Source organism: Symphodus melops, assembly GCF_947650265.1.
Source record: "Symphodus melops genome assembly, chromosome: 3".
Classification (NCBI taxonomy): domain Eukaryota; kingdom Metazoa; phylum Chordata; class Actinopteri; order Labriformes; family Labridae; genus Symphodus; species Symphodus melops.
The window spans coordinates 2,661,443-2,674,852 of NC_136693.1; the positions used below are offsets into that span (position 1 = coordinate 2,661,443).

The following is a 13,410-nucleotide window of genomic DNA, read 5'->3' on the forward strand; positions in this document are numbered from 1 at the left end:
GACACCGTGTTTGACGGAGGACCCTCGAGTCTAAACTTTGAGAGGGTCTCATGAATGTCAGCCTGGCGTGTGCACTTTGACCCTGAAGAAAGAGGACCGACCTCACGAGCAGCTGATTCATCGCTGCGGCCTCATCTGTGGATTCTTTGTTGTGTAATAGTTGTACAAATGAAATGATTTTGCAGAATCTGGGGACATGTACATTTTAACTCACCCTTTGTAGAAACCACATTTTATAACAGTTTATGTGAAGAAAAAAAAAATAAAGGCTCCTTTTTAAGATGTGCTGAAGGTTGTGTACAGCGAGCAGACATGCAGGACTGTTAAAGTGTAAATAAAATCCCTCACTCTCTGTGTGTCGGCTTCTGTTGTTCTGTCTGTAAATGTGCTGATGTCACTCACCTGTGAGGTCACTCACCTGTGAGGTCACTCACCTGTGAGGTCACTCACCTGTGAGGTCACTCACCTGTGACGCCTCGTGTTGTTGACACTCCAACTCAGACGTCATATTCACGATTGCTCAGAAACACTTTAACATTTCAAAGGCGTTTTACCCGAACCGGCTGCATCCATCCACTTTTTTTTTTTCCTTCTCTTTTTTTGATCCTCGTTTCGATTTGGAGGCGCACACGAAGTGACGTTTTACCTTTTTGTGCAGCATTGTGGCTGTTAAAGTCAAATTAATGGATCCAAACCAAACTGCACAAAACCAGGAGGTTAAAATCCATCCTGAAATGATCAGTCTGCTGAGGTGGACACGAGGTTTCAGTCTACTGAAAAGTTTAAACTCCATCCTGAACTGTGGCTGAACAGAAAGTTTGGCTCCAGTTTTATTCCATCAAAATAACTTCTTTAATTTTTTTATTTATTTCCTTAACTTTTTTTTGTTTTCTTTTTTCTTCTTTTCCTTGTTAAAAAAAATTCTTTACATTTGTGTGTAAAGTACAAAATAACAAAAATAACTTTTCTGACATGAATTGGTCGAACACATGCTAATTCCTTTGCACTCCTTTTTTTTGTTTTGTTCCAATGACCACACACACACACACACACACACACACACACACACACACACACACACAGCTCCAGCTCACTGTTAAAAAAATAATTTATTGCAGCATGGAATTGTACTTTGAGACATCGATAGTTTTCCTATCAATAAAATACACGTTTGCATCAACGTCTGTCCAAAAAGAGTTTTTAACAAGACGGTAACATCTGACAAAATGACACCAGTTTTATCACACAGCTAAGACAGTCCGACACACACAATCACTGTTTCTCCACAAATTCAAACTTCTTTTTTTTTTTTTACACAAAAAAACATCCTTTTATACGCTGAACATGAAAACACTAGTTAGTTCAGGAAACACTGGAGTTGCATCCAGTAGTTTTGAATTTCTCTAAGCTTGTATTTGACTATCTTACATTTCCTAACGACAGCATTGATCCCGTCTCGGCTTTTAGTTAGTCTTTTAAAACGGCGGTCGATCGACACCCGTGGGAACCCGTGGGCTCAGACGGAGATGGGACAGATGAGGATGCGATCCTCCAGCATGACGCTGAGAACCAGGAACACAAAGTACAGTATGAACATGGTGAGTCCCAACATCCGGCTCATCTTCCAGCGACACACGGCGATGGAGATGATGACGAAGAGCAGCATGAGGAAGAGCAGCACGATGGCGCAGAACAGGCCGTTCGAGCTGACGGTAACCGGGTCGCCGTTGTGTAAGAAAGTGTAGATGAGCCACGGGACCGGCAGACTGAAACCAGACAGGACAAACAGGATTCAAGTTTACAGTTCAGTCCTTTACGTGAGCGGTCGTCACAGAAAATCTTCAATGTGGGATTCAAAAACACAAAAGAAACAAAAAAGGATTTATTGATGAGGAACGTTTCAAACTGCAGCTTCTTAGCAAAGAAACGTGCTAACATGTTAGCAACCTTGAAACGGGAGCTTCTTGCTTCTTGTACAGCAAAATTATCCAGCTCCACCATGGCGAGCTACCATATGAAAAAAGGTTTCAGCATTTACACATTACAATATAGTAGATCTTATTATGGCTGTATAAGGGACATTTCTTCAGTACAAATGTTATAGTATACAAGTTAATTTAATAAATACCTGCAATCATACAATTTAATTTATATCCAAAATGTTTCTGAATCAGCTGCTAAAGTCACGTTGGCGTTCCTCAGGGTTTAAATGTCGGTCCTCTACCTTTTACATGTTTTCCATCTGATTAGATAAATCCTATATTGGGGACATTTTCTATGTTTTATAACGAATGAACGGGACAACAGAATATTCTTCTTCATAACAAATCATCAAATCAGTCGAGCTTACAGCCTGTGTCCGAATAGGAGGGATGTCGCTGTCACTCACCCGACAGTGATGTCAAAGATGTTACTGCCCACTGAGCTGGACACGGCCATGTCCCCCAGACCTTTACGGGCCACGATCACGCTGGTGATCAGGTCCGGGATCGACGTCCCTGCTGCCAGGATGGTCAGGCCCATGATTTCCTCTGAGATGCCCACAGTCTCGCCCACCTGTCCAAAGAAGACAACGGGATAAATAAAATAAAAAAACAGGATAAGTCCCAGCTGCATGTGTTCGATAATCGTACAGTATCTTTATCAGAGAGATTTGTGCCCCCTAAATCAGAATCAACTTTGTCTTGTTAGTCAAAAGTTTTTTAGAGAAGATCAAAGTAGAGACCAAAATGCTTGAATTTCATGGGTTCTGTTAGAATTTGACTTTGTAAAGGTGATGATATCAAACTGCCTAAAAGTCAAAGTCCTTCATTCACTCTGTAAACACACAAACGTTGCAGCCTGTAGAGTAAAAATCAACCAACCTGATGAGCCCACCAAACCATCATGTAGGAGAAAACTCCGATCCACAGGATGGAGCCGATGAACGTCATGACAAAGTACCGCCTGGACGCCTGAACAATACAACAACAACAACAAACATCACACACACGTGTTCAGAGTAAACTGAACCAAAAGGACTAAAGTTTGAACATCTGGATCAGTGGTGTCCAAACTTTTTTTCTTGCGGGCCAAAATTGTCGCGTTAGAATCGCTCACGGGCCACAGGGTTTTTTTTTGTTGTTTTTTTTAAATATTGGAAGGAACTTTTTGTATTTTGACCTCTTCAAAAAATAATGTAAATACACAATAACTAATTGCAGTGGGAAACTGTTGTGTTCTAATTTTTTGGAAAGAATAGTCAGGCTTCTATAGGTCTCCCTCGCTAACATGACAAAAGAAAAAAAGAACGAAATATCTGATGAGGCCTGGGGCCAAAATCTTCTGATTCTTCGATTTGAAGTCAAGGGCCACAAAAAATCCACTCAAGGGCCACAAATGGCCCCCGGGCCGCACTTTGGACACTCCTGATCTGGATGAATAACTTTGGATCAGATGAAAAATGTCTCTTTTTATCACACTTCCTTATTGGGTCTGATCACATTTATTTATTTCACCTGAGAATAAATATCAACCAGGAGAAAACCTCTTCAAGAAGAAAATGAAAAGTGTGTCCCCTTTGTGCCACTTTTCAATAATTTAATAAATTGAAGAATGTGTGACGGCGTCTCGTCGTGCTCACCGGGTTCCTGACGTCGGGCAGCGTGAGCCACAGCGGGAACACGATGGGCAGCAGGAACAGATACGTGGCCCGTTTCCTGCTGGTGTCAGGCCACTCTAAAGACAACGGTTCACTCTCCTCCTCTTCCTCCTCCTCCTCCTCTTCGTCTCCATCATCATCATCATCATCCTCGTCATCTTCACTCTCGCTGGAGTCACCGCTGTCCTCGCCGCCGCTGTCGTCCTCAGCGCCGCCCTCTGACGCCCCCTGCAGGGGAGTCAAACAGATCAGTGTGCTTTTTGCACAGACGCTCGTTTTGAAACGCCCGTGACCCCTGACCTCGGTTTACCTTCTCCATCTTACTCGTCTCCTCCGTCTTCGGAGGTTGTGATGTGGACGGCTCGACTGCAGCGCCCCCTGCTGCACCGGGCTGCTCGGTGTTTGTTTTTGGATCATCGTCTGGAGAGAAAGAGGAAGAATCAGAAGCCGTCTTCACACATGCACTGGGGCTGGGGATTTCCCACAAACCCCACGATACGATGCGTATCACGAGACAGAGGCCACGATCCAACAACCTCAAACATTTCACTTCAGGTCGTCAGAGATCCAAGATATACCTTTAAATATATTTATAAATATGTACATCTCCCGAGGCAAGACAGGGCGTAAAAAGATGCAATGAGAACGTTTGATTTGTGTAGTCTGACAGAATCAGAAAATCCAAAGAGTGAAGAACAAACTGGAGAACAAAAAAACATAAAGCATCAGTTTGATGACGTGCACGGAGACAACTCTGGCGTGCAGACAGTCCATGGTCTTGCAGTCGTCGCTGGAGATGAATTAGGAATGGCTTCCTACAGAAGAAATACTGAAGGACTTGCAGGAGACGCTCTGGGTGAAGCTCGACCCGAAAAAAAAAAAAAAAAAAGTTTGAGGGGTTTCATGCATGTGTCAACAAGACTGCAGACTGTCTCTGGGAACGCCTCATGCTTAAGTATACTGACACCTGCGTCCTGCTCCAAATCAATCGGTTCAAACTCCCACACACTAAAAGGGATTCTAGCTAATGGTGGATAAAAACAAACAATAGTTATGTGTCGCTGTGTGGGCCGGTGTGAAGAGCGGGAGTGATTTGAGTGTTTGGAGATAAACACGCTCCACTATAATGGCTGGGGAGGGTTTCACACACACACACACACACACACACACACACACACACACACACACACACGCCCATCTGCATGTTAATCCTGGGGCTGATTGATTCAGGCTCTTTAAGGCCTCTTCACGCCGCCTGCTGCAGACCCCCTTTACGTCGCTCCTCGGAGTCTGAAGGAGCTCATCACTCATCACTGTGACGCACAAACACACTCACGGAGAAGCTGCACTGATTGTGGAGGAAAAAGGTCTTTAACCCCTCGAAGCACCAGCGTGTATTTATGAGCTCTGCATCTGCTGCACAGAAAGCGTACAATAAATCCCCCTCTTCATCTCAAACGTCTGACTGTCATAGCAAAGGAAAGAAGCCTTTTTCATGTCGTTGCAAAATGTTGAATTGAGCCTTTAACGAGCTTCACTCACCTTCAGAGCAGGGCAGATGAGTCTTGCTCTGTAATTTGCCCGAGCGAGAGGCGTTCACCGGTTTGACTTTGTTCTTTGCTGCAATTCAGAGAATCGTCGGCCAAAAACAACATGAAACTATAAACAATGATTCTTTGTCGACAGACGAGTCAGCATGCCTTCAAACCCCCCAGACGCAAACACACACGGACCAGTTTGAAAGTGTGAGTGCAGTCTCCGTAGACTGGACATGAGGCAGAATCTTGATTACATATTGATCACTTTATATCGTCTCTTTGATTCATTTTTAATCATATGTCCAATAAATCAGCAGAAGAATAAAAGAGTTATGGACTCTTACGTGTGCATTAAATCAAAAGGAAATGTCAGATTTGATTCATCTGGATTCATGTTTGGATGTTTTTGCAGACTCATTTGGAAGTCTTTCAAATCACATGAAAGCTTTTATGTGAAGATGAAATAAATAATAAATAAAAGATGCTCAAACTGATTTTTTTTTTTTTTGTAAGACTTGTGTGATTAATGTTCAAAGTTTTCCAAACAGCCGGTGTGTGAGGTCAGAGATCCGTCACGACGACATACAAAGACGAAAAACATGCGACAACGAGGAGAGAGAAAAACTTCCTCTGATGTCAAAACACGACGACCGTCAAGAATGAGTTAAGACACAACAACAACAACAACAACAACAACAACGTACCTTTCCCGTGCACAGACGCCTCTGCTCTGACATCACCATTAAAGGACGTCTCTGATTGGCGGAGATTCAAGAGGATTAATATTGAACATTTCTCGTCTCCTACGGATTCAAACTTATATTTCATGCAACGACATGAAGGCACGTAAAATATATTCTTTAATGAGCTAAATGTAAATTATTATTTAAATATTCTTTTCATGTTAAACCGTCTCTTTAAAGGTTTGTGATGACAGATGAATAAAAATGCAGATGAAGTTTGTGAACACGATCAACAAACGACACAAAACAGCGGCACGCGGCGACTCCTTCTCTTTGTCTCACCTCGCCTGGATTTTTTGGGGCCGGGGGTTTTCTGGGCCCCTCTGAGGTCTGACTCTAGGACAGAAACCCACAGCAGATCATTAAAGTCCTCCCTGGACTTCTTCGATGGCGTTTGCACAAAGGAGTTATCGAAGTGCAACGCGCCATAATTAGGCTCTAAACGCTGCAAAGTGCAAAGACAAAACTGTCCTCGAGCTGCATCGTTGTGTTAGCATGCTAATGGTAGCTTCCTTGAGTTAGCTCGTAGCTTCACCTTGAATGAACGTTTATACAGAAAGACCGTCTGTGGTCTAAAAATGGTTACATGACATTCAAATAATGAGTGAGTATGTTATTCTTCTCTTCTGCAGTGCTTCACTTAAACAGCTCTTATATGTAAGAGGGTGAAGCAGCCAGCGAGACGACTCAGAGACACTTTACACAGGATGCATCTGCTTCAACATCTGGACTGAGCTTCTCCATATCTGAATGAACGTTACTGGATAAAAAAAACCCTCATTTTGCCCTTTGCTTGAAAGTTTTCTTCATGTGATGCAAAAAGCGTCATGTTGCATCACATGAAGAAAACTTCCAGGCAAAGAAAAACATATTTTTCTCGTCTCAGGGCAAAATGAGGGCTGGATTCACGACCATTCAACACTACTACCATGTTTCTAATGATACACAGCTTCATGCAAATGGGTGAAGTGTCCCTTTAAGTTTTGACTTTAAGAGTTTAGTTAGAGCAGAAATAATCAGACAGGAAAGGTAAATAAATCCTATTCATAAGTGAAGTCTGTGTGCACACGTGCCGTGTTACAGAAGTCTCAGCTCTGCTGCATCACTTTCACAGAGATAAAGAGCTTGATCCGTTAGCATGCTGGCTGTTATATAGCTTCTATTAGCCCTGCGTTTAAAGCTGCTTAAGGCTCAGCGGTGGCCGGTCGCTGTGAGAGCGAGGAGAGACGGCACGGTCAGTTCAAGGACGGGATGAAGATCTCTGAGGTTCATGATGTAACTCTGACTTACTTCGCTGCGTCCGGGAACATTTAGAGGGATAAGGTGATCATGAGGAAGTGAACTGAGATGTTGTTTTCGTCATTTTTAATAAAATGTGAAAACGTTGGGACGAGCGGCAAAACACTTGATAGAAAATCCTTTTAACCAATCACACGCCTCCCTGACCGTTCTCTACCTTTTGCGTGCACAAGCCCTCACTCGTGCATGTAAGTGAGGGGGCGTGGCTTTAGAGGGAGCACAGAGGGGGAGGGGGTGGATGCAGAGGGAGCACTGAGGGAATGCCACCTTCAAAATCATCGTCCTCAAAGTTCATTTTCAAAGAAAGTTAAATCTAGTGGATCGTAATCTTCATGTGACTGTCTATGTCGTTTTTTTAATTTCTCACCTCGGCCACCTGATTGCACGTTTAAACTGTCGTTGTTTCAAGGTCGTTACCTTCTCCCAGAGGGTCCAGCGTGTGGATCATCAGCTGGAAGATGGTGCTCCTTAGAGACGTGTTGTGAAGCGACGCCGTGCTGCCGCCTCGCTGCAGGACGGGGCGAGCCTGCAGACAGCGGGTCACAGAGTCAGAGATCAAAAGACAGCCAATGAAACCTTCACAACAGGATCCTAAGTCCTCTCCTCTGTCGCCCCCCGGTGGTGGAACGTACCTCCAAACTCAGTCTGATCTGCAGAGTCCGTTTGCACCTTTAAGAAAAAGCTAAAGACCCAGCTCTTTATGAACACCTACGACCTTCATGATGATGATGATGATGGTATTTAAGATGGTTTTGATGCTCTGCCCCTGGTCACTTCCTGTCAGCACCTGTGTGTCCGATCAGCCTCAAAGCTGTTTGTTTGCACTTCATGTTTCCCCTCTATATCCTTACTTGTGTTCTTCTTAGTCTCGGTTATTTGTTGCTTTGGATAAAAGTGTCCGATACATGAATTGTAAAATAAATACCTAAGAGCTCGTTATCAGCGATGACCTTACAAAGTCACATTTGAATGCTAAAAGCTAAGTTGTCAGAGGATTTAGAAAAGAAAACCGAGTATTTACAGTGTGTGATTTAAAAATGAACGCCTGCTAATGTGAAGAATTCACAATTTTATGACGTAAAAGTTCTAAAAAATGTTCAAGAATGAAGTCGACACAAAGGGGAAAGAAAACGTGACTTCTTGTTACCCTGAGTCGTGTTTTGTCCTCCGCTGCTTCTGACGGCGCTTTTTGGCGTTGTGGGGTGACGGGAGAGGGTTCAGCCTCTTGTTTGGATTTATCGTCAGCTTTTGGTGCAGCAGCAGCAGCAACAGGAGGAGGAGCAACAGGAGGTGCAGACGGAGCTTCACTCTCCTGTACAGTCAGTAAGCACATCGTGGATTTCAGACGGATACATTTCAGAAAATCCAAACGTGTCTGGAGCTCATGTTTTAATGAAGATCAAAGCTGCTGACGGCGGCAGAGTGAAGAGTGAACCTGGGTATAATACAGTAATCCTATCTCACTAACTCTGCAGCATGTTCAGCAAAAAAGCACATCATGAAGCTTAAGCCTTAAAGTGGATCTTTGTCTTTCAGATTTATTGCTCCAACATGTTCCAAGTTTATTTGATGATAAAAAAAGAAAAGCATTTACAGGAGGGAACCTTGGCCTGTGTGGTGTTGGGATACTCCACATAATGCATGAAGAAGGGTGGGGGGGACACAGGGGGGGGGCTTTAATCAGAGCCCCTCACAGGTTAATCCCACCGTAAGAAGATCTGCCTTTTAGATTTGGTCTGCTGCGTGGAGCTCGACGCTGACCCTTTTATTTGACTCACTCAAACATTTCTTCTTTCACTACCTCACCGAATCAACGTTGCTGAATGGGACACGTCCCAGTTACCTCTCAGAGCTCCTGACCTGGTGTGAACCTCCCAGACCTCTTAAATACCGAGTTAAAGAGATACAGGGTGAAGTCACGTTTAGCATCGAGCCTCACCTCAATCTGAACCGAGCCTCGACATGTGATACCTCAAAAACACTCTTTTTGAGCTTCCCTACGGCACCACAGAAGAAAACGTCTGATCCACATGTTCACACAGGAACACAGCTTCAATCCAATTTTTCACTATAATCAATAATCCACTGCATGTTACAGCCTCTCCTGTGTGTGTGTGTGTGTGTGTGTGTGTGTGTGGTGCATCCTCCAGGTTTGATGTTAATGACCCATGCAGCAGAAGTGAAACTATCAACCAATCAGAGCGTTGTTGTGTTCAGCCTTTCGAGTGGTGAAATACACACAAACTCAATTTGACTTCTTTTCATTTTCATGTTCATGTTTTGTTTTTTTTTAATTCAGATTGTGGTTCAGATCCAATCTGTGACTCCTTTCACGTCTTGTTGTTAACATGTTGTTAGTGCGATTTTCCTCTGAACATGAAAAGACAAAACATGCTTGGAAAAACGTAAAAAAAAAAAAGGCACAAATCGATTGCTATGAGTGTCGCCGCACGGTGGATTCCTGGAAGAGGATGTTTAACATGTCCGTCTTTGTGACCCATTAATGTGGCAGCATGCGTCATTAAGCTCCGAGCTGTGATTGAAGGGGAGAGCAGTGACCGCAGACGTGCTTCGGGGTAATTGAAGAATGTTGTGTGTGGATACTTGAAACGCTGAAACACGCAGCGCTGCATGTTAATGACGGAGCTGCACGTTCACGGCTCTCTGCCTGCTGCTGTTCAGTCCAAAAAAAACCTGTGAATGTAACTCTGCTCTTCTTTTATCATATCGGGGTTTGTGACGTTTCAGTCTCATCACTGTGACACCTGCAGTCCTCTCTGTTCAGCATCATCAAAGGATTTTTACACAAACACAGGCTGTCATCTGTTCAGACCCACAAATCACTGCCCCCCCCCCCCCCCCCCCCCCCCCCCCCCCCCCCACACACACACACACACTGAATCCAGCAGCAGAGCAAACCGTGAGCAGATGAAAGGAAACAAAGGCGATTCTGTGTGCAGAGATGGACGTCTGTCTGATATCCGACGCTGCAGAAACATCCGGTTTCTCTTCTCCTGCTGATAACTGCACATCAAAGGACGTGACTGCTTTTTATTCTGCCAACAAATCCCACGAGAATAGAAAAACATCCTGTTAGCACGTAGCTCATCATGATACGACGATTAATAAGTGATATGTGGACCCCCCCCCCCCCCCCCCCCTCCTTCTGAGGCCTCGTCCTGGACTCTTTGAGCAAACGGAGCTCGCCCAACCGACAGCGAGGTGACGCGACTTCCTGCACGGCGTGCTCTGACCTCGACCTCAGCGGCAAGTTAGTGTGAACGAGAGGAATACAAAGCATGCATCTGATCCCATGTTTTCATCTAGTGATGACATCATCATTGCTGATTTCATTTCGATGTCTGAAGCATCATTTTATACCAAATGTTTAAACTTTAATATCCTGAACAACAGAAACAAGTTCATGTTAACAGATTTTGTGATTTTGCACAAGAAGCTGCTGATCCCCTCGAGACTCTGCCATGACAACCAAACCATCCATCTGTTGCTATGAAATATTTAAGGATGAGCCGTGTGAGGTGACTTAATATTCATCCTTACTTAATGTGTGGAGTATTTCTGTCAATGTCTGATCAATAATTGTCTGTAAATGTTGGAAGCTAAAGAGCAAACCCGACTTTTATACGATAAAGTTCCACGTTTGTTTTTTAAGCTAATCGAAGGATTCAGACGATAAGAAATGATTTCCGTCTGTTGAATGCATTGTTATTATTGTGCTTTCACGTTTAATTGTTGTTGATTCTTTTCTCACAACAGCTGCGTAACTGTTTCAGGAAACTCAAACTGAAGACATTTTAGCGATCGATTTGAGATCGGCGAAGGAGCTGAGACCAAAGTTTGGATCTGTTGTTGACGAACGAATCGACAGACTGACGGAAACTGTTTTCTAAATCCTGACATGATTGGTGTTGCATGTTTTCCTGTGGATCATTTTTGTGTCCGACCTTGTGTCTCACCTTCTCGGGCTCGTCGGCGCTCCACACTTTGACGATGCTCACGTGTTTGTTGATCTGCGTCTTCACCGCCCTCTCGATCTGACCGTTGAACTTCATGAAGCTGACGTAGCTGACGTAGCCGAGCACCAGCAGGACGCTCTCCCACCACAGGATCCTGTTGTCCAGGAAGAAGACGATGAGCATGATCAGGTCCAGGATGTAGAAGGTGACGTCTCGGAAGAGCGGCCACCACGTCAGGTGCAGCATCTCCCTCGAGAAGATGGCGCACATCCCGATCACGAACAGGATGTTGAAGACGGCCGAGCCCACGATGGTCCCGATGCCCACGTTGCTGCGGGAGATGAAGACTCCGATCAGCGAGGTGAAGAGCTCGGGAGCAGAGCCTCCAGCCGCCATGAAGGTCGCCCCGGCTACATCGTCAGAAATATCCAACGTGCTGGTGATGACCTCCAGGGCGGGGACGAAGAACTCGTCGCAGACGATGGCGAGAGCTGCAAACATGTAGATCATGCCCACGACGTGGAGCACCACCCAGCCTCGCTGTCGCTGCTCCAGCGAGAACAGGTCCTCTGGAAAGTCTCCCTTCCTGTGGGGGGGCTGCAGCGGGGGAGGAGGGGGAGCTGTGGCCGGAGGTGGTGGAGGTTTGGGGGGCTGAGGATCTACGTAGATACATTGTTCAATATCCGTCCGGTTGACGACGAACACCAGGGGAGGTTTGGAGCTGTCAGGTGACAGCGCCGCCTCCTCCTCCTCCGCTGTCTCATTGGACGCCCTCACCTCACGGATGTTCACCTCCACCACGTCACCATCGCCCGTCTGGGCGGAGGCGCGCGGCTCCTGCAGCCCGGCCTTCAGAGTCAGAGTGTAGACGAGACAGAGAAGCACACCTGAGACGAAGAAGAGGAGGCGACCGCGCCTGAATCTCCTCCTCGGAGGCGAGTGCACGTTCATGGTCCTTGCGGTCTCCACAGCCAACAGGAAGTTATGGCAGATGCATCGCTATTCATTGACGGTTTCAGCAGAGATGAGTGGCGACGAGACGCCGCTGACGAGGAGGAGACACACACACACACACACAGTGTGTTTCATCTTCTACGGAGGACGGCGTCAACCAGTGGAAAGACTACAAACAGAAAACACACCAGGAAGATGTTTTTAATGTCCTCTTAGCTCGCATAGTTGCAGAGGCAGATCTACTGTGAGTGTGTGCGTGAGTGTGTGTGTGTGTGTGTGTGTGTGTGTGTGTGTGAGTGAGTGTGTGTGTGGTGAGGATGCAGACAGCCACCTGTTACTATGGCTACATAATCACTCTGGCTTCTCACAAACCAGGAGTCCACACAAATCACGTTCAACATGATCAGAAAGGATTCAGAACTCACTTCCAAAAATGAGGCAAATCTACATGTACTGCAGCGTGCACGCGCACACACGCACGCGAGGTGTTAAAACTCGCGCGTGTATCAATCGACTATAAAAGGAAGATTGGTAAACACAACTCACCGTGCACTAACATTCCCATGTTTCTTAAAACAACACAAAAAGACGCGTTCAGGTGCCTCTTTAACTAACGACGATGTGGAGAGTTAGAAGCACTTCTTCCATTTTGTAAATGATGAACATAAAGACAATACAATCAATAAAACACCCTGAACACAGTGGCACGTTGTGGGCTCTTACCTGTACCGCCGGCTGCTCGCCTCCTCGCCGCCGCCGTGCGTCCCTCCAGCTGTGCGTAACGGACGCAGAGATGCTGACTCCGGGTTTTGGGGAGCTACAAGGGCGCAGCGCATGTCAGGGCTTGAACGCAGCTCAGCATAATGCTGCTAAGACGATTAGGAGCCGAACACCTCTCACCTTCCCTTTCACACATATCGCTGCTGTATTCATTCACCAACATTCAAACAGGTGTGTGTGAGCGTGTCGCAGCTGCGTGTTTGAGGTGAGACATCTGCGCGCGGTGCCTGACGGATGCAGAATAATTACATGTTCAGTGGAGGACAGGAGCAGTTTGATCCTGATTTTGGGTGTGGTCGCATTTAGAGTGATTTTAGGATTTTAGGAGTGTGAAGAACAGAACATATATATAAAGATGAGCGAGAACTGGAATAAATCGTAATAAAACACTTAAAGGGAAATATGGATGTGTCCAAAACGCACGTGCGTGTTTCCACGTGAGCTACTAAAGTCCCGTGAGTGTCAAAACTGTCTGTTTC

The 13,410-nt window shown here is 45.4% G+C and overlaps 1 protein-coding gene across 3 annotated transcripts; it reads right to left on the reverse strand.

The window, feature by feature from the left end:
• Positions 1-921: 921 nt before the first annotated feature.
• LOC306821141 (sodium/potassium/calcium exchanger 1-like) lies at positions 922-13,099 on the reverse strand. 3 transcript variants are annotated; one of them, XM_079339378.1, is made up of 12 exons: positions 12,875-13,099; positions 11,198-12,320; positions 8,368-8,532; positions 7,638-7,746; positions 6,204-6,257; positions 5,883-5,933; positions 5,183-5,260; positions 3,951-4,060; positions 3,623-3,868; positions 2,865-2,954; positions 2,390-2,556; positions 922-1,766 (listed from the first exon to the last, which is right to left on the reverse strand). In XM_079339378.1, the coding sequence occupies exons 2-12, from the start codon at positions 12,146-12,148 to the stop codon at positions 1,517-1,519; spliced, it is 2,271 nt and encodes a 756-aa protein (XP_079195504.1). In that variant the 5' UTR covers positions 12,149-12,320; positions 12,875-13,099; the 3' UTR covers positions 922-1,516. The 3 variants fall into 3 exon arrangements, with proteins under 3 accessions (XP_079195504.1, XP_079195505.1, XP_079195506.1); XM_079339379.1 differs by lacking the exon at positions 5,883-5,933; XM_079339380.1 differs by lacking the exons at positions 5,183-5,260; positions 5,883-5,933; positions 6,204-6,257.
• Between the last annotated feature and the right edge of the window lie 311 nt (positions 13,100-13,410).

Excerpts from the sequence above, each read along its gene's own strand:
- LOC306821141 (XM_079339378.1), bottom strand. The coding sequence starts at position 12,148 with ATGAACGTGCACTCGCCTCCGAGGAGGAGATTCAGGCGCGGTCGCCTC. Across the intron at positions 5,261-5,882 it reads GGCGTCTGTGCACGGGAAAG|CAAAGAACAAAGTCAAACCG; the intron begins GTACGTTGTTGT and ends TCTGAATTGCAG. Across the intron at positions 4,061-5,182 it reads TCATCTGCCCTGCTCTGAAG|ACGATGATCCAAAAACAAAC; the intron begins GTGAGTGAAGCT and ends CTTTCTCTCCAG.